Source organism: Arvicanthis niloticus, chromosome 5 (genome assembly GCF_011762505.2).
Source record: "Arvicanthis niloticus isolate mArvNil1 chromosome 5, mArvNil1.pat.X, whole genome shotgun sequence".
NCBI classification, from domain to species: Eukaryota; Metazoa; Chordata; class Mammalia; order Rodentia; family Muridae; genus Arvicanthis; species Arvicanthis niloticus.
Genome location: NC_047662.1, coordinates 17,557,536 through 17,578,392, shown reverse-complemented (window position 1 = coordinate 17,578,392; position 20,857 = coordinate 17,557,536). Strand labels below are relative to the sequence as shown.

The window sequence follows — 20,857 nt, the reverse complement described above, 5'->3', positions numbered from 1 at the left end:
AGTCCCGCGGGCTCAGGACCGCCCCCGTGGGGGGGGTTGTCCCGCGCCGCTGGACCCGCCCAGGTAACCCCATCCTCGGCCCGCCCCCCGGCCCGCCCCGCCGGCCGCCCGCCCGCCTCCGCCGCCACCGCCGCATCCCGGCTCTGGGGCGGCGCTGACAGTCGGGTCCGCCGGGCAGCGGGCGCAGCAGCGGGCGGCGCGGCCGGCTGCTCGGAGGCTGAGCCCAGCCGCGCGCCCCGGCCCGGCGCCCCAGCCCGTCCGCGCGGCGCCCACCTGCCGCCCCGACGGGAGCCTTGCGGCCGCTGCCCGGGGCCGAGCGCCCACGGCACCATGAGCCCCCGCTCGTGCCTGCGGTCGCTGCGACTCCTAGTCTTCGCCGTGTTCTCGGCCGCCGCGAGCAACTGGCTGTAAGTCGGGCCGGGGACCGGGCGGGCGGGGCGGGTCCCGGGGCAACAGGCGCAGGGGGCTCCCGGCAGGTGTCTCAGCCGTGGGACCCGAGGATCGCGCTCCCGCCGGTTCCTCCTGCCGGCCACCACCAATGTCCGGGCTTCCCTCTAGAGGTCCCGGGACCCCTGCTGCCCGAGTCCGGCTTCTCTGCCCGGGGTAGCAGAGCTGGCAGCACGTCTGCACCCGGAGGTTGCTCTGGGTGCTCGAGGGCGTGAGGGGGTGCGAGCGCGGGGCGGTGGCCCCGGAGCGGTGCGGGGCGCAAACCGTCGGGCTGACAGGTCTCCGAGGGAAAGCGTCCCGGGCATAATAGCAGGTTAATCGCGAGGAGTCTGGGCGCGAGCTTCTCGCGCTGCGCCGCGCCGCGCCGCGCCGCGCTGCGGGCTGAGCTGGAGGCGTGCAGGGACCTGTTTCTGCTTGGGGGGGCGGGAGCCAGACGTAGAAGTCGAGGACCGGGGCGCCGAGCCTCTGAGAGCCCGCAGGCTGGCTCTGGCTGCTCCTCGCTGTTCCCTGAGGCCGAGAGAAACTTCTCCCAACCTTTAATAAAGAAGGTGACAACCCCCATCCACCTCCAAGGGTCTTGCTTAAGAAAGAAGGGGGTGATAACCGCTAGTGACCTGTGTATTTCCCCCTGACTGGGTCTGCGCTCGGGAGGATCCCTGGGAAGGCGAGCTAAGGAGTTGGGCTAGTGACTAAGAGAACAAGGAACCAGACCTTAGACTCCTTCATCCGTCCTCGGTGACACTTCCCTAATGGCCCAGGCTTAACCCTGGCCCCAACTTCTCCTGCCCAGAGCTCTGCTGCCTTCCACTGTGGGCAGCCAGTGGGGAGCCAAGCTCCAGTATTGATCTGAAAAGCATGAGGTGGGAAGGGGGGATAGCCAACAGTGTAGCTGGGGTTTCCATGGAGACAGTGGGAAAGGAAAAATTCTCTCTGCATCAAGACCAAAGAACAAATATCTCCCATGAAATTGCCTTGAGTGTCCAATGGCTGTTGCTATGAGGTCATTGTGGCCAGCCAGGGCCCTGGAGACTGGAAAGGAGTGTGTTCGTTGGGGTCAGAGCCACCCAGAGCTTGGGAGACTGAGGTGATGTGGAATTCTCCCAGCTGTTCTGAGAGCTCTCGATTCCTCTGAGGCCGAAAGTGGCTGCAGGGCTTTTGTTTTTCCTGGAGTCTTAATTTGATTAACACTTCAGGGGCAGTGGCAGAGTGGACTGAAGACCAGGGCACAGTCATCAACACCCCCCACCCCTCCACTTCTTGCAGAATGCCCCCTCCCCCAGTGAGGCCTGGGTTGCAGACCTGAGGAAGGGAAGGACTTTGGACTTGAAGGAGTCTGGGGTCTCTGGAGTTGCCTCTTAAATACATAGGCTTGGAGGTCTGAGCATCAGGAGAAACTAGAAAGACAGCTGACCTGCCCAACACCAAGCGGTACAAAAGAAAAAGAAAAAAAAGAAAAGCTGAAGAAACAGAGGGAAGTGTGTGAGCCAGGCCTGCAGCAAACGCAGAGACAGCTGCCACAGAAAGGCCCTCCGAAGCTCCTGGTTATGTAGCTCCCTTTATAGATGAAGAAACTAAGGCCCAGGGAAGGGAGCTACTTACCAAACTGAGGACGGAACCCAGATGCTTTAGTTTCCAGACAAGGATAATCTACTTCTTGCCTGAGGCTGTCCTGAAGTTGACCCAGTACACCCAGGTAGAATTGCCACCCGCCTCCAGCCATGTCCACCACGCCCCGGTCCCAGCTAGGGAGGGAGGCAGCCCCAGCTTCAGGTCTTGCAAAAAGCATGGGGAATTCCAGAGCTCAGTTCTTGAGCCTTGCGCCTACACCGCGGGGGGTGGGTGAGGAGGGGAGGCCTAGGCTTGGGGAGGTTGGCAAACCTGTTCTCTGCAACTAGGATGGCTCCTGTTGCCATGCAGCCTGGCTCTAGACAACCCAGTTCACTGCTGTTCCCACCAGGGCTCCGAGCCAGCTCAAGGAGACAGGAGGAAGGGGCTTCCCAGGACCGGAAGGGGAAGAGACCCCAGGCACACACACACCCAAACTGGGATGACTGCCTTGTACTTCTAAACACTTCCATCCTTAGCCGGAAACAGGACCAGCCCTTAGGGAAACACGTGCCACAGCCTAGGCTCCCGGCAGCTTGGGGCTGAGTACAAGGCACAAGAGAAGCCAGAGCTGGGATGGGTAAGACCATGTGCCTGCTCCTTGGCGGAGGGAAGCTCCTCAACCCGGAGGCTGGAGAACAATGACATCATAATGTTCATCACCCACTGTACTGTCTGAGGCCTCCCTGCATTGGAACCCATTTTATAGATTTGAAGACTGAGGGCCACAGAGGTAACCCAGAGCTACTTAGCCAGTAAATGGCAGAGCTATCGGACTCTAGTCAGCCTCCTGAAGCAACAGCTTTGGGTTGGCAGCTGTCCGTTCAGGCATGCTGGTGGCACCGTGTCTTTTTCAAGGGTGAGCCAAGGGCCATTTGAGATGGCTTGCTGCCAAGCCTGCCAACCTGAGTTCCATCCCTAGGACCCACATGGTAGAAGGAAAGAAGCAACTCCTGAAAGTTGTCCCCTGACCCTCTACACACGTGTGCATACTCATGCAACCCAAAGAAAGAGAGAAAGAAAGAAAGAAAGAAAGAAAGAAAGAAAGAAAGAAAGAAAGAAAGAAAGGCAGGCCAGGCAGTGGTGGCACATGACTTTAATCTCAGCACTTGGAAGGTAGAAGCAGGCAGATCTCTGTGAGTTCAAGATCTACAGAGGGAGTCCCAGAACAGACAGGGCTATACAGAGAAACCCTATCTCAAAAAACATAGATAAATAAATAAATAAATAAATAAATAAATGTACAAGGGGGAAAAGCCAAGCCACAGGCCTGGCTCCTAAAGGAAATCTGGTAGCATATGCCAAGGGGTGAGACCTGGATAGACCTAGGGGTGGCTTCTTGTCCAGGGTGGGTTGATAGCTGACTGCAGAATCTGGACTGTCTGATGTCTCAGGACACCAGCCTGGTAGAGAAGCTTGGGTGTGCCTCTGCCTGCAAGCACTGGGCAAGACAGAACCAGGCGCTAGAAGAACCTTGCAGCCTGAGGCTGGGCAAGCCCAGAGAAGCTTCGTGCTGTGGAGTGGGCTGGTGTCTGATACACAGATGAAGGTGGCAGCTTGTGCAGCTCCCATGGCCGGAGGGGTGGAGGATACACCATCCACTGTAGAAGGCCTGCGCTTGCACGCAAGGAACCCCTGCCTCTTAGCTATGTCTGAGTCATGCCCCAGCACCAAGTCTACATCAGGTGGTCAGGGACACTTGGGCTCAGGTCACAGTTCTACACTACATGCTGTGCGTCCTTGAGTGGGCTATGTCTTCCCTCTGGGCTATTAGCCTCAATAGCTTATTCTGAACCCCAAATGGAAGATGGAGGAAGAATTGAAGATGGAAAAGCTGAGGTTTCAGGAGCAGAGGCTGACGAGCACTGAGTAGGGGTCTTAACAGAACCTCTCTGAGCAAACCAAGAAACCCCTGCTGGGCTCAAAGGGATCTAGGGTTTCAACCCCAGCTCTACCACCATCCAGCTGAGGGACCTTGGGCTAGCCTCGACTCTCATCTGTAAAGTGGTGCCTAAGGGCACAGGTGGCTCACAGTGGTGTTCTGGAGGAGTAAGCCCATGCATGCGACAGGCAAAGCACAAGGCCAGGCATTCTGGTGGAGATAGGAGCCCCGGCAGCTGCCAGAGGCTGGGCTCCACAGCCACTGAGCTGCAGAGCTATGTCTTTGTCTATAGGGATGACAAAAGGCATGAGCACTTGGTATATTCCATTATTATCCCAAATAGTGTCAACCAGATCTTATAGTTTTACACAGAGAGGAGTTCAGGCTACCCCCTGCCTGTTCTTCAGTAGTCTACCAGAACCCACAGATCCACGCGTGGCTTGCAGGCATCCTGCTGGCCAGAAGGTTGTTACCGGAAACCCACTTTGGTGTCACTGGGGGAATAAAGAGAGGTGTCGAGTACCTTACTGACGCCAAGTCCCCACAGGTCCTTGGCATCCTTGAGCCAAGCTCACATATGCCCGTTTGCCCAGTGGGGATGTATGACTCCCCAGGCTATGGCAGAGTGAGGTGTGACTCTCCTGTCCAGGCATGGGTAGAGCCAACCCCATAGGTAAAGAAGCGGCCTGTCCTCCCAGGAATGTTTCATTGGTCCCCTCCCTCTTTAAATAGTAGAAGCTCATGTCCTTGGAGCCTCTCCCACGACTCTGGGTAGTGAGTCACAGTCATTAATGTGCACTAAGCACTTTACAGTTTATGCTGGGACCCCTCACCACCTTGGTATTATGGATGTAGGTTCATAGGTCTCTTCTCAACACCCGAGAGTATTTAACAGGATATGAGGCCTTTATCCACTAGAAACCAAGAGCACACACTTCACCCCTTGCCAGCTGATGTCCCAAGTCCCCCAGGCACACCTGATGAATGGATGTTGCAGGCATTCTGCACATACTATCCTAACGTCTTCCCTCCCCTCCCAGGACGGAGGTCTGGAGGAAGCAGGGCCTGAACCAACTAACTCCAAGTCTCAAGGTCTGAGTTATGTAACTGAAACCACCTTCTACTACAATTGATGTGGTTATATGGTTTCTAATGCTTGGGGGCGGGGTTAAGGCTGTGGTACACACCTCTGAGTGTCCCTCTAGTGCCTGGTACATACTTGCCCAGTTATGGGTACTTGGTCACCAGTGGATCAGTGAAAGAGGGGCTCAGTCACTGAGGGTTGGAGGCCTGGAGTAGGAAGGTCTGTCTCTACCTTCCTCCAGCTCAGGTGATACTGAAAATCCTGCAGCAGGACAGATCTGCAAGCTGGGTCCTCCCTCACTAGCTAGAGCAGAGTGTCCCAGCCAGCCTGAATCTTTCCCACCCCTCTTCATGGGGGATTGGGGGTGGGCGGAGGCAGGACCAGGCTCTGCCTGAGGGGTTTGCTCAGGCAGCCGGGAACCCAGCTGTCTCCTATGGTTTGACTTTCTTCCCTCCACCCTGGATTAGCCATTGAGCAGCTCAGCAAGTATCTGACAAGACAGTGCTCCCCAAACCTGTTGAAACTCGCCCAACCAGGGCCCTGTGGGTGCGCTCACTCGGGAAGCTAAGTCTCTGCACCAAGCCTCTGGCTCTCCTTCCTTCCTGGGGGAGGAACGATTCAAGCTGAACCAACTATGTACAGATTAATGGGGGGTTTGGGGGGGGGTGTTGCTGGCAAAGGTGATAGCACCCGCATTTGGCCCCTCCAGTCACCCCTCTGCTCCCAGCTAGTCTGGAAGAGGTGCTCCTGGTTTGCTCTGCAAGCAGCTGGGAGGCGGAGCTGAGCCCCGACCTACAGTTGCTTCCCAGATTTCCACAAGAGTTGCCAGGTTTTATCTTCTGAGTCCCAAGCTGCATCTCCAGTGATTCAGCCAGCCCGAGGGGAAGCTCACTCCCTGCTGTGACCCATCCAGTCCCCTTTCTCCTGCAGCCCCTCTCTGCCTCCCCCATTTTCTGGCAAACTGGAAACCCAGCTATGTTTTAGAGGTTCCCCCTCCAAGTCAGAACCCCTACAGCTCCTGGAAGAGACTCGGTCTTCACAGAGAGCAGGGGAGTGGGGAGGAAAGAAGGGAGGAACTATCCTGCCCTTGTCCTAGGGAGGTTCCTCCCACCTCGGACAGCTCACAGGCAACCTTGGAGGGGGCCTGCTCTCTGCAGGGGATTGTTGATACCACGGAGAGGAAGGAGCCTCTGACCTGCAGGGACTCTATTCCCGGCAGCAGCCTACAATCCCAGAATGAGAATCCCAGGAGTTTCTCTTCCAAAACTAGAGATAGCAGAACACTCCCTCCTGAGTCACAGCACCTCGCTGCCCTGGCACCCCCACCCCCCAGCTTTAAGGATGAATCACTGTTGGAGAAGGTCTCAGGGACCCCGAGCTACCATACAAGGGAGTGGTGGGCTTGCCCCTGAACATGCCTGGCACCTACTGGCATCAGCACTGTCCGTGCTGGACTTAGAACCCCACAGCAGATTCATAGCAAGGCTGAAATTCCAGCCTAAGTCTCTTGTCTTCTCAAACCTTGCCCCATGCCTGATGAACAGAAAAGTTGGGCACAGGATCTAGAGAGGAGACCTGGGAGGGTCTCTGCTGCCTAATTAGAGGCAAGGTGAGGTCAGGAGGTACCTTAAAGTTGACACCCACTCACTCCAGCAAGACACCTGACTCAGGGAGAGAAGACAAAGTGTTTCATCCTTGCACACAGTGTGGAGCCACCCGGGCTCAGGCTTAGTCTTCTTGGCCCTGAGGCAACTATTTGCTCTTCTTTGGAGGATGGAAAATGGAAAGCGAGGGAAGAAACTGACCACTCAATTAGGAGGGACCTCAAGAGTTCAAGGCTAGCCTCAGCTACATAGTGAATTTAAGGCCATCCTGGGCTATATGGTACTGTCTTTAAAGGAGAAGAGGGATAGAACATAGTGGTAGAATGCTTGCCTACCATGTATGAGGCCCTAGCTTCAGTCCCCTAGAGTGTGAGATTACATAGATAGTTGATAGATAGATGATAGATAGATAGATAGATAGATAGATAGATAGATAGATAGATAGATAATCCAAAAAGAAGAAAGGTCTGAGCCTTCTGGGGTCAAGGGTAGGAGGAGTCAAGGATCCTAGGAAACAGAAAAAGTGAGACCCAGAAGAGACCAGCATCTCTCTCCAGCTGACTAAACAAACATGGGACCTGTCATAGTTTGCCTTGGCCTTCAGAGTCCTATCAGGCTGGGAAGAAGACATGACAGAAGCAGCGCCCATCCCCAGAACAGAGTGACTCCAGTGCCCAGCCCTTCCCCCACTGCCTGCCCTCCATTGGTTGTACCTCCTACGGGTGACTTCAATGGCTCCAGAGACCACAGACACAGACAACACCGTACACCAGAGCCATGGGGACATTTATTACCCCAACATCCTTCACTCCCGATTGTAGATAAAAGTTTCTGGAAGAATCCATCCAGGGAAGAATACAGCCACCTTCCTCAGATCGAATGACACTGAGGGGTCCCGCCCGCCCTCCAAGCTCCAGGGGCCATCTTTGGAACCTAAGGAGCCTGCCTCCAGGCCCAGAAGTCAGAATGCCTCATTTTCAAGTCCTCACTCCCCAGTGACCAGCCTTGGAGCCATAATGCCTTCTTCCTAGAGAGGAGACATAAGGGGAGGGATGCCCTGCTCTGTGGTGACTCGGCTATGCAGTGACATGTGGTGACACAGGTGACAGGTGTGGGAGGGGCCGTGCTTCAGATCATCTCCTTTCCTACAGTCTCCAAGTTCCCTTGGCACACTTGCGCTTACACTGGACAGGAGTAGCCAGCTCCTGATCTCCTTGAGAAGCCAGTCTCTCCTCACTGTCCTTCACCCCCAATCCTGGAAGTATCAAACTGAGAGCTAAACAGAGCTAGAAGCACTGGGGATCACATCTCCAACTCTGAAAACGCACCTGAGAGTCTTTCTGAAATCTTCAGTTTAAGTCATACCAAAGTGATCCACCATTCCCTTGGAAGGGCATGGAGCTGAAACAAGGCCAGGGCCTGGCTCTGTGGGGACAGAGAAGGTCCAAACAAAGACAGACAGGCGCAGAGTCCCACAAGGTCCAGCTGGAGGGTCAATAGAGGGTACAGGGCAAGGAGGGTAAAGAGGGTCATGGAGAGAGTCTACCTCCTATAGTAAGAACAACTGGTCTTCCCATTTTACAGATGAGCACATTGAGGCCAAGGCTCCAAGATGTTCACTAACTTGCTTTGAGTGACACAGAGATAGGAGACTGACCCAGGTCGTTTGCCCCCAGACCATTCTGCCTGCCCAGAGGAGGGACAAAGGTCTCAAGGGCAGGCCACTATGGTGGTCAGTACAGCCACCACTCAAACTGGTTAAAGAAATAGTGGACAGTCTGGATGGTTAGCTGTGTAGCAAGGGTCCTGGGGGAGCTGTACATCCCTCCCTGTTTCCTAAGAACGCTGCCCTAGATGGAGTATGTGGCCCCTTCCTTCTCTCTCTAACTGTGTCCACTGGCGGAAGGCTGCTCTGGCTTACGTGCTGCTTCCTTTGGGTACCCCCTTCTGCCAGCTTGGCCTCCTTCCTCTCTCATATGGATGGCACGACTACTCCCGAGGAGTCTCTAAATGTGGCCTGGGCAGGCAGGGAGGCCAAAGGGAGGGGGCAGAGAGGCCTGGGCTGGTGTCCCAGCCCCCACCTGGACACTGTAGGGCCAGGACCAGCGCCACTGACCTGCTTGGCTCTGCACCACGGCCTCTCTTTCCCAGCCCCTCTCCTTTAGAGTCCAGGGAGCACCAGGGAGGAGCCACAGAGGTGTGGATTAACCTCTCCAATTTTGTATATTTTGTTTAAAAAAGCAAGCAAACCTGGAAAAGCTTGGGACAAGCCCAGCTAATTTTAGTTTCTAATGAAAACAGCAGGTGGCTGAGAGGATCTGATCTCCCTGGCAGGGCCAGGGCCCTCCGGCCTCCTAGCAGACTGAAGGCACGGAGGGGAGGGCTCCTGGGAGGAGCCTGCAGGACCCACAGGCCCCGTTCGAGAAACCGGGCACGAGCTGGCCAGCGGCTGCAGCAGGGGCGGCCTGGGCTGGTGGGGTAATCAATGGCACGGCCATGGCTGGAGTCTTGGGTGGCCAGGGCAGCAGGTGACAAATTGCTAAGCCTGGACTCAGAGATGGCAGGAGGGAGCCTAAACAGGAGCAGGCTGTGAAAGCGGGAATGGTCAGCCTCAGCCAGCCAGCCCAGGGGCAACCGACACCCATCAGGCCCCGGCCCTGCCTCTTCCAGAAACGGCTGTGCAGTGGATATTTGAGCCCGACCCAGCTCCCGGGTCAGTGAATGGCACACGTGTCTCTGGGGGAAAGGTTGAGCCACTGTAGAACACTGGGAGGGACCACAGAGGCCATCCACCCCCATCTTCTTGTCTCACCTCTGCTCTTCTACCACAGGGGTGGGAGAGCATCAGGACAGAGCCCCTAGCCAAGCTGCAAATATTCCTGAATACCTTCTGTGTGCCATGCCTTGTGTGGGGCTTGAAGGGATACAGCCTGAAGAGTCAGCCCTCAGCTGTCCAGTGTGGGGCAAATCCCCAGGCAGAGAGAGATAGGAGAGAGTTGAGAGCGAAGAACTGTCTGCTTGCTAGACAGCTACAGGACTTACAAGTTGTTACGCCTCTGTGGGCCTTGGTTTGCTTTGTTCATCTGTGAAATGAGGTCAGGTACTTGCCAGGCTCCAGGATAAGCAAGTGGCATGAGAACAGGCTATGGCCACTGAGGACTGGGCTGCCAACGCTCTCCAGTCCATGCCAGCTCTGGCACCCGCCAGGCAAACCCCTAGGGTCTCAGAGAGCAGGAGGAGAGATGGCCAGGCCTCCCATACATGGGAGGGGCAGCTGCTGTGTCCAGTAAAGGCAGGACTGGGAGGTGGGCACAGATGCTGTGACAAGCAGATTCTCGTCATCTTCCTGGATGCTGTCCCGTTGACTCACGGCTATGGCAGCCGGGCAGTGTCTCTGCCACTGTCGTTCAGGCCGGTCTCCCTAATACATTCAGAGCCTGAGGGAGGGATGCTCAGTTCCTCGAGTCCATCTCTCTCTTTTGGTGGCATGGGACCGACAGGCCCTCTTCTGCCAACAGAAGGAGAATTCGAACTCTGATAGTGGGAAAGGCTTCAAAGACTCACCAGCTAACTCACTGTACCGTTAGCCAGCGCCGAGTAGAAGGGGACTTGCCACGTGTCACAATGAACTGATGGTTTGGCCAGACCTCCCTACCTGCTCCTGGCTGGAGACTTCAGCCCCTGAATGCCCCCTTGCAACAGAGGCCAGGTGGGGCCCAATCCAGCCATACTTGACCTGCTTAGCTTACAGGGAGGAAAAGAGGTCTAAATACGGTTAGGCAAGATATATGCCCCCTGAGTCTTAGAGAGATTGGGGTTTCTACCCTTTTCTGAGAGTCCATGCCTGAGTGAAGACAGGAAAATATCCAATGGTAGGTTCAACTTCTTGACCCTTCAAGGAAGGACACAGTGGCCACCAAACAGTGTCCTGGCCCACCGCCAGTAGCTGAGCTCTTGGCGCCCCCTGCAGGCCATGAGTGACTTTGTGGATGAGGTTCTGCAGGAGACCCCCTTCAAATGGGAAGGAAAGCAAGAAGCACTGAGGCAGGGCTGAAGCCAGGGTCGCCATTTCCAGATGTTCCCTTCTCCTGGTGCTTAACATACCTTTCTCCTTTCTAAGAGACTCAGGTTCCTACACAGGCTGGCCAGAGCGCTAGTCTTGGAATACATACCCCAGGACCTAGGGAGACGGCTCAGTCTGCAAAGTGCGTGCTGCCAAGTATGAGAACCTGACTCTGATTCCCAGGACCCCTGCCAAAGGCCAGACCTGTTAGAGAGGCAGTGGGGGCTGGAAGGGGTCCTGGAATGAATGCCGCGGTAGGTTGATCTGTCTGGCTCAGAGACTACCCATCTCCTTTGGTCCACTGGTGCTGCCAGGGACAGCTCCTAAGATGTACCCAGCCAAGCCAGGTGCATCAGCACAGCTTGCCATGTTCAATCTTCACAACAACCCTTTGGAATAAAAAGCCACGATTCCAGTATAGATAAGGAGAGCTAGGCTCAACTTTATAGCTGGAGGCTTAAGGAGAGGACTCTTCTCTGGGAGACAAGACAACAGTGTGGATATCCTAGTCTGAGCCTTCTAGAACTTGGTAGACACATCACAGATACTTTTTCAAGACTATTCTCTAGGCTAGTGGCTTCCCAGTTGCTCCTCAAAGCTCAGAGCATTGTGACCATATCTGAGGTGAAACCCAGGCACCCGTGCTTTCTATAACCCCACAGATGATCTCCAGGGGCAGAGAGGCCCAGCCTGTACCTCACCCAGCATGCTTTGTTGGAATGAACCCAGTTCTCAGATGCTTCTGCCCAAACTGTCAATCTCTAAGTCACACAGAACCTAGCCAAGGGTTATAGAGTCAAACAAAATAAAAGTTCTGCCTCTCACCAGCTGTGAACCTTATACACAAGAGCAGGAGATGAGACAGCACCCTGACCCCTGGGTGTGGGAGGAGAAAAGCAGGCGTCAGGGCAGCCGTGTATCACATCCAACCGCTGCCCCCAGGTACCTGGCCAAGCTGTCATCGGTGGGCAGCATCTCCGAAGAGGAGACGTGTGAGAAGCTCAAAGGCCTGATCCAGAGGCAGGTGCAGATGTGCAAACGGAACCTCGAGGTGATGGACTCAGTGCGCCGTGGCGCCCAGCTGGCCATTGAGGAGTGCCAATACCAGTTCCGGAATCGGCGTTGGAACTGTTCCACACTGGATTCCCTGCCTGTCTTTGGGAAGGTGGTGACACAAGGTGAGGGGGAATTGTTCTGGGAACTTGGGCTATCTGTGTGCAACCCCGGGTGTCTGGGGAAATGATATTTCTAGGGCTAGGCACATCTAGGATGGTTCAGGAACAGAGACAGCACAATTAAACACACTGGGTAGAGGGCAGGAGGAGGTCAGACAATGCCCTGTGATCACAAAGCACTCTTGAATGCAGCTGGTCCAGAAGTAGAAGCTGGAGTGGTCCTTATTTTCCAGAGGGAGAAACTGGAGCTGAGAAGAGACAGCCCCAGGCTCCTCAAAGGATGAGCAGAGTCAGGCTTCAACCTGGGGTGCTCTGCTCACCTTTGCATCGAGCCTTGGGTCCTGGAAGCCATTTCTGCATGTGACAGGTCTACAGAACACCTCGTGTGGCCAGCTCCTGTCCTCTGTGGCTCGCAGTCCATCAGGGACCAGACACTCCACCGCAGCACAATGGAAGCAGCTCACACACCTGTGGCACTGACCGTGGGCCAGGCATTATTTTAAGGACTGTGAGAAACACCACACTAACCCGCCAGCCCTTTGAGTCAGACGGCTACATAACAAGTGAGGAACGGAGGCCCAAAGCAGCTATGTCATTTGCCTAGGGTCACAGAACTAGAGAGTGGCAGGATCTGAATGTGTGCCAGGCAGGAGATGACACTGTCACTCCCAATAAATACAGGAGCAACAGAACAGGAAGTTGGGGGTCTCACCTTGCCAATGCTGGGTACTATAGAAAGGCTTTTGCAAGGATATGAAGCTCAGGTAACCTGAGAGCCAAATGCAGGTGAGCCAGGGCCAAGCAGGGGTTCTATGGAACTGGAAGCTTCCTGCCGTCCAGGGAGCGCTGAAAGCCAGCTCCTTTTCCACCTCCTGAGCAAGAAGCTGACATTTCTGAGACACCAAGTTGTTGGGGCTCTTTGACTCGCTCCAGCTGCAGGAAGGGGCTGCCTGGGCCAACCTTTGTCTTGGCACCTGTGGGTCTGGACATCCCTGGCTGCTAGGCCTGTGGCAGACCGTTTGGATGCTGTTGGAAACCAACTGTCATTGAAATTTGGAAGCCATTCTCTTGGGAGCTGGCAGGGGCCGGCAGGCATGAGCACACTTGGCAGTCTGAACTCTGCTGTTCTGAGAAAGAGACAGATACCCAAGGAGCAGCCTGGTGGTGAAGTCTCTGCTGGTGCCCAGGGCCCAGAGCTGTACTGCTGAGGTCCAGAGCCATCCTTCCTAAAGACATGTTCTTGGGGCATCCCTCTCACACAGTAGGTGTTTCAAGAATCTAGAGTGGGGATTCTCAACCTTCCCAGTGCTGCAATCCTTTAATACTATTTTTCATGTTGTAGTAATCCCCAACCATAAAATCGGTTTTTTTCACTAGTAAAGTTCCTCTTAGAACATTCTTACCTGGTCAGTCTACACTGAGCCAGGGGAAAGGTCTCATCACTTCAAGCACAGGCTTGGCTCTGGAGGCCCAAGAGTTGAAGGACAGCAGAGACAGGCAAACCTAGAGCAAGAAACTTCATTCCTCTGGGTCCTTACCTGTCCCATGCATAACTCGCAGGGCTGTCGCCAATATTCAACAACTTGTGCAGTAAGTGCTTTACATAAGCCCTGACCTGAGAGCTGGTCACTGATCCTCAGCAGTGACTACCAATCTGGCAGGCATCTTGTCCCCAGCTCTCAGGAGGCAGTCTTAGCAGATGTCTACATACATGAGTTACCTGGTTGTGGCAGTGACTTCAGGCATACAAGGGGACTGAAAAGATCCCCCTTTGGGTCCAGACTGTAGCCAGTGAAGAAAGGAGCGCCGTGTGTTGGCCTATCCTGTGCTATCTAGCCCAGATCATCCTCATAGCAGCTCTGAGTTTATGTCATTCCCAACTTACAACTGAGAAGTCTGAGGGGAGCCAAGGGTGGTGATGACCCAGATCCTGTCCCTGCCAGCTATGAGAGCTTGGGCAAGGACTGTGCCCTCTCTATAACTCAGTGTCCTTCCTAGAAAGTGGGGACAAACCCAGGGCCCACCTGCTGAGATCCTGGAGAGTGCAGAGGGTAACGATGGAGCCGTGCCCATTCCCTAGCCTCCAATGGGACACCCACCTGGTGCCCAAAGGTCACCACACCCAGGGCCTCCTCGCCAACCCAGCTCAACTGCAGCCAGTTCTTCCCCAGCCCCAGCTCCTTTCTGCTGGATTGGCTTCCCTCCCACCATCTGGAGAGATGTCACCATGACGTGTTCCCAGGCCTTGAGTCACACAGCTCCCCTCCTGTCCCCATTTTGCCATTTCTTGCTGAAGAGCCCAGACAAGCCTTGTGTTTTCAAGAGAGCAACCTGAGATTGTGTGAGTCCCAAAGGGATCAGCTCATAGAAAGACACCCCACTCCTCGCCCCCCCCATAGTGGTCCTATGGAATAACAGCTATTGGGCCTATAGGGTCACTTTGAACTCCCAACTCCAGGCATCTCTTAGCCCCTTAGAAAAGACGGCACTGAAGGCAAACCTAAGGGATACATAGGACTCAGGCCTGGGCAGCCAAGATTTGGGGGTACTCTGGAAAGAAAACCAGCAGAAGGGAGTTGCAGGTGTGGGAAGGGATGCTGGCAAGGTGGGCAGGGAGGAAAGCCACAGGCTGGGCACTTGAAAGTTCTGCCTTCCTCTGGCCCAGGATAAGAACAAGCAACGATGCCTCCCTTCTGCAGCTACAGCATAACCGAGGTGAGGTGAGGTATCTGTCACCTCCCCAGGACACCCCACTGTGGCACTCCCAGACCCACCATAATGCCCTTCTGCCACTAAACAGCCTCTGGGGGAAATCAGGTCCTGCTGGGCCCTCTTCCAGAGACCAAGGTACCTGGGAAGCCACAGGGGCCACACTACTGAAGCTAAGTGGAACCCAGAGTCAATGAGAGAAGGCTGAGTTCAAATTCTGGCTATCCCAAATCCTAGCTGAGTAACATTGGGCGGGCTGCCTCATCGCTCAGTGACTCACTTCTATTCCTATCCTGAAAAGCTATACCTCAGCTAATATGCTAAGTGTTCAGACAACACCTGCACATAGTAGGCTCTCTGTGAGCTGTAGCTTTGGTTAGTAAGGTCTTGGAGAGCCTCTTTATTCAGTCACCCAGAAAATAATGATGACCTCAGTCAACCCAGACAAATGAGACAGTGGTCTCCCGAGCAACCTCACAGTGGGACTGGTACCCACTAAGAACCACTGGCACTAGGGGGCAGAGGTGAACAAGAGCCAGGGTTGGGCAGGAACTGCCTGGGCAGTTAAAGAAGCAAAGGGACCTCCTAGGGCAGAGGGCTAAGGCCACCCACCAGTCCAGCCCCATCTCCTGGGACTTCCCTTCCCCCTTGGTCTTTGGGGCAACGATTTGTGCTGGTTCAGGCCTGGAAATACCAGAAATACCAGAAACTGAAGTTGTCTCTCTTTGGGCGGCCACAGTATAAAACCAACCAACATGAGCCTGCTATTAACCTCAATTAGCTTGGAGAAGATTCCATCCCAGACTGTCGAGGCTCCATGGCTCCAGCCAAGCCCCTCAATGCAGGCCCAAAATGGCCAAGCAGCGAGTGGGCAGCGGAAAGGACCGTGGGTGGTACTCCCTGCTTAAGAGCTGCACTGAGAACAGGGTGTCCTGCGTGTTGGGGGTTAAGCTGCCTCCTACTCTAGCGCCCAGGCCGGGCTGCCTCTGTCCACAGACCAGCACAGTGGAGGTGACTGTTTTCATCTGACCATGGTGACTGCTCCCTAGGGCATCTGGGAGCACAAGTCTGGGTGTTACAGAGGTAATTGCCAACCACGGGCCTAACGCCTGCCCCCACCACTCTTGTGGACACAGACCCCGCATCTAAAGACAGAAGGCCAGCCACAGCACACAGAGGCCCTCACAGGGTCTTGGATAGGAGCAAGGCCCACTGTCTGGTCACACACCCAGCCAGCATGGATGCTCCGCTCACACACTGCCCAGATCACCCCTAAGAAAGAAACTCCACAGCAGCTACACCCCAGGCACAGTTCCTAAGGAGGATAAAAACATCCATTCAGGCAGGGGAGGAGGGCTGTCACCAAAATAGAATTGCTGAGCAGCCGTGGGCAAAAGATGCAACCACGACAGAGAGGCGGGCAGACCTGTGCTACAGACTCCTGTCTCTAGCACCTGATCGTGGGACGGGGACGGGCTTGTGTGCCCTCCCTACCCCCAGTCAGCAGGAGGGGCCCGGTGCCAGGAGCTGCCAATACTATGGTTTGTTCTTCAGGTCTCAAGGAAGCAGGGGACATTGTTTGCTGCAGGGCTAGCCTGAGGAAGAGCTCAGGCTGGGTCACAAAGGGGAACTTAGAGCCCAGGGAATAGTTCAACAACAGGGCAAAGCTGGGGTGGCAGTGGGGCTACGCCCCTTCACAGCGTTGTGGACATCTAAATTTCCCAGACTGTCACAAAATGCCATGACTGTCCCTTGCTTTCTGGAGGATGAGGCAGTGAGAACAGCATTCTTCGGGAGCTGAGTGATCAGACCCTGAATCAGGCTGTCTGCTGGCTCAGCCACGTGCTGTGGGACAGGCTGCCAAGCCTCTGTAAGATGGGGGTGACCATAGCCCTTGCCTCACCAGGCTGTTGGAAGGATGCACTGGTCCTCACGTGTGAAGGAGGGATGGCTACTGGTGTGATCAGAACAAGGACCTACTGTGTGCTTGGCAGACAGGCTTCTACCTGCCTTGTCCTCCTTAGTGCCAGCATTCATCAGCCTTCATATACCTCTCCCTAGGAAAATACAGATGTGGCAGGACCCCAGGACCTAGCCCTTTCCTCCCTTTGTCTCCCACAGGGACCCGGGAAGCTGCCTTTGTCTACGCCATCTCTTCGGCAGGTGTGGCCTTTGCAGTGACAAGGGCATGCAGCAGTGGAGAACTGGAAAAGTGTGGCTGTGACCGGACAGTGCACGGGGTCAGCCCACAGGGTAAGCGCATCAGTTCAAAGGGGAGGGCAGGGACCTAGCCCCGGGCCCAAACTCACCCCAGAACTCTTTCTGCCCTCCACGCCCCAGGCTTCCAGTGGTCAGGATGCTCAGACAACATCGCCTATGGTGTAGCCTTCTCGCAGTCCTTTGTGGACGTCCGGGAGAGAAGCAAGGGGGCCTCCTCCAGCCGGGCACTCATGAACCTTCACAACAACGAGGCTGGCAGGAAGGTAGAGCAGTACCAAGCCCATCGGCACCGGGGTAGGGCTGCGTGGGCGGAGCCCCTGAAATGGTCCCGCGGTTACCATGGAAGCTCGTCTTCTCATCGGGCACTTCTTTAGGCCAGGGGTTGGTAGTGGGGGGAACAGATCCAGTCCTGTCCACCCGGACATCATATGCTCACCTGTGACCCCATCTGCCTTCCTGATGTCTACTCCCAGGGTCTCTGTGGAGATTCGGCACAGCACTGTGCTCCTCAGGTCACCTGCCACTCACTCAAATGCTTCCTACACTGCCCTTCACCATGTCCTCCAGCAACTCCAGGTGCCCCAAATACAGGGACAGCACCTCATTGCTCTGTCCCCAACACCGCTTGCCAGCTCAGCACAGCACAGCACCGGTATTTGTTTATACAAAAGAGGCACACCAGCGAACCCCTTGATTCTGGGGTTCAGTCCTCCTGGCCACCTGCAGATCCCCAGGAGCCCCTCCCCCACCTCACTCTCCCTGATCCCCTCTCCCTCCTCCCCACAGGCCATCTTGACACACATGCGGGTCGAGTGCAAGTGCCACGGGGTGTCGGGTTCCTGCGAGGTAAAGACATGCTGGCGAGCTGTACCGCCCTTCCGTCAGGTTGGCCACGCGCTAAAGGAGAAGTTTGACGGTGCCACGGAGGTGGAGCCACGGCGAGTAGGCTCCTCCCGGGCACTGGTACCACGAAATGCACAGTTCAAGCCACACACAGATGAGGACCTGGTATACCTGGAGCCCAGTCCAGACTTCTGTGAGCAGGACATACGCAGTGGCGTGCTAGGCACAAGGGGCCGCACATGCAACAAGACGTCTAAGGCCATTGACGGCTGTGAGCTACTGTGCTGTGGCCGCGGCTTCCACACAGCACAGGTGGAGCTGGCTGAGCGCTGTGGCTGCAGGTTCCACTGGTGTTGCTTCGTCAAGTGCCGGCAGTGCCAGCGGCTCGTGGAGATGCACACATGCCGGTGACCGTGCCCATCTGTGCCCAGGGCCATCTACCTGCGTGGCCCAGGGAAGGCCAATAACTTAATCAGTCTCCCACCACCTACCCCAAAAGATACTGGTTGTATTTTTTGTTTTGGTTTGGTTTTTGGGTCCTCAAGTTATTTATTGCCAAAATATAGGCAGGCAACCCCAAGGGCACCAACCAGGGGCTCCCCAAGCCTGAGCCTTTGTGTGTGGCTGCCGCTGACCAAAGGGACTTTGTTTATGCCTCTGGCTGTCCACATTGACCACTGCTGACTACTCAGCTCTTGTCGGTGTCCATTTTTCTACATGTAGACTAAAAAGTAGGTACTAAGGAGTGGCTGTAGACCCACCCTCCAGGGAAACAGATGGCCCAATGGCAGGGATGGCAGGTTCCATCTTGGTGGAATTTATATCACCTGCAGTAAAGGAGCTTGCATCTCTCCACCCCACATATACACAGGGACTGCTACCTGGCTCTTAAGGTCCCTAGGAAGGGAATGGACAGATATCAGGTTAAACGCTAAGGGCTCTCGGCCCTCACAGGGGCAGCTAGATTGCAGGCAAGCACTGATGAGCGAAAGCAAGAACGCCCACCTGAGGCCAGCCTGCCTCAGTCTCCTCCTTGGGAGGGGAAACTGCCCCTACTCCTGGACTCTCCTAAGCAGGGTTAGGCTGTCTTCTTGGATCAGATGCTAGCTTGAACCTAGCGAGTCACACACCCCGCCCCGTTGTGAGTCACCCTCACAGTTTTGTCCTCTGTGAAGCTGAGAATGGAAATGTCACAGAGACAGGAAAGGGCTCTGCAAAGAGATCCCACCCTGTGATAGCTCCCTCACTTAACAAAACCTACTGAGCAAACACTATGCCCCAGGCCCTGTCCTGAGGTATCGCTCTTACTGATCACACCTGTCCTGGGAACAAACACAGATGTCCACGCCCTCTTTACAGCAGGTACTGATGCCTGTCAGCCCCACAAGACTTTGACAGAGGCAGAGCCAGGCTCCTCCTTGGGTCTGAGCAATGGGAGAGGGGCTCTGGCTATTAAAAAAAAAAAAAAATGTACAGGGAGACAAGGCAGTAGGAGACAGAGCCCACAGGCTGGGCCGGAGCCCACATGGCTGCAAAGGGATAAAAGGCTGAGTGAAGAGGGGAAACAGCTGGAGGGCTGACTAATTAGTGTCTCACAATTAAAGGCACCTCCATCCCCAGGATCCCCGGTCCCCAAGGCTTTGAATACAGTAAGGACAAGACTCCCCAAGGGACAGCTTCCGTATCTGGTGCCTGGCCCAGTACACCAGCCAAACTGTCAAGAACCTACCAAATGCTCTATGAACAGGACACAGAACCAACTGCCTCTCAGTTGGATGACCAATCCTCAGAGGAACTTTCCAGTCTGATCTCCAAGTTGCTCCCATGTCCAGGACTCCAGGTTCGATGCTTTGGCTCTGGGATCCCGTGGGATTCTGAAATCCCAAGTTCTTTGCTATCGGGTGGTATGAACGCCCAAATCCGGGATTCTGAATATGGGTGCAGGTCTGCACAAACTCTCCTCTGGGCCTGTGGCTTGTGCCTTCTGGAGTTGGCTCCTTTATGACAAGGGTCAACACCCTTGGCCCCCATCCAAGCTCTCTGCTCATTGTCCATCTGAAGAGGCAGCCAAAACCAAGCGAGATGCTGGAACCACATTCAAATGCAGGGATAATCTTGGGCAGGCTGTCTCTGATGTGGATGAAAGCTGAGCTGACCAAGGGGCCCCACAGCTGCCCAGCTGGGCCCACTGCTCCTTTGGTAGACTTAGTTCAGCACCAGGGAAGATGTGACCCCCTCCACAGAGCCAGGTCCAGACTAAGGAAGCATGGGGCTACCCCTTCAGAGAATGCTGAGCCAAGGTCCCCATCCAGAGGCAGTGGGGTTGAGACTGCTTATCAGTTTTTGGACACTGTACCAAGAAGGAGGGTACCTAGCTCCCATAAGCTGATCCTCCCAGAGTTTTGCAGGCTGTGACTAGATGAATCAGACCACAGGCTAGAACCACTGCCAAGGCCAAAGGGATCCACAGCCATGGTGGGGTGGGGGGGGAAGCTTCACTGGACTTGTCCAGCTCCAAACTGTCTCAGATAAAGAGCTGGCGAAGGCCTGACATAGCTCATATTTGGGTCGCACAGGACCCAGGAAACTGGCTAGATGGTCCACATCCTACCTGAACCACTCTCCACTGCTCTTGTCACAGGCAAAAGTGATATTCCTTCCTCCAAGGCCAGGGTTGGATAAAGCCAGCTCCGGATGCTGCTACTCTACTCTGCTGCCCCACCCCATCCCCCAGTTTTTCTATGAGGCTCCTTGGCATTGTGACATCCCCATGGCATAGTCTGAGATGCACGATAAAATGGTTACTTCTCTATCTGCCAATTTGTAGCTGTGCCTTTCTTTTCTTAATAGAATAGAGAGGAGATGCTTCGAGAAGGACATGGGTAAAGCAGGTACTATCTGCTAAGTAAGTATTTATAAAGGAAATTCTAAGTCCTTGTCCTTCTGCTTCTAAAGAACTGGTCTGCGGCCTAGCAGAACTTACCTAACGTTGTCTGAGACCATCAACAGCAGTTTGGTCTGCTCTACGTCATGAGCAGCTATATGAAGTCTGCCCTGACTTAACTGATCATTCATTTCAAGTGTTTGTATGGGGGAAGAGACCTGATAAAGCACGCATTGATGCGGGACAAGGGACAATGGGACAGAATCGCATTCTCATCTTCAGATAAAGGAACAAGAGACCTATGGCCAGAAGGCAATTAGAGAAATGAAAACACACACACA

The 20,857-nt window shown here is 54.9% G+C and overlaps 1 protein-coding gene across 1 annotated transcript; it reads left to right on the top strand.

Annotated features, from left to right (window-relative positions):
• Positions 1-230: 230 nt before the first annotated feature.
• Wnt4 (Wnt family member 4) lies at positions 231-20,452 on the top strand. Its single transcript, XM_034502253.2, has 5 exons — positions 231-407; positions 11,628-11,863; positions 16,691-16,822; positions 16,910-17,052; positions 17,576-20,452. The coding sequence occupies exons 1-5, from the start codon at positions 331-333 to the stop codon at positions 18,041-18,043; spliced, it is 1,056 nt and encodes a 351-aa protein (XP_034358144.1). The 5' UTR covers positions 231-330; the 3' UTR covers positions 18,044-20,452.
• Positions 20,453-20,857: the final 405 nt, after the last annotated feature.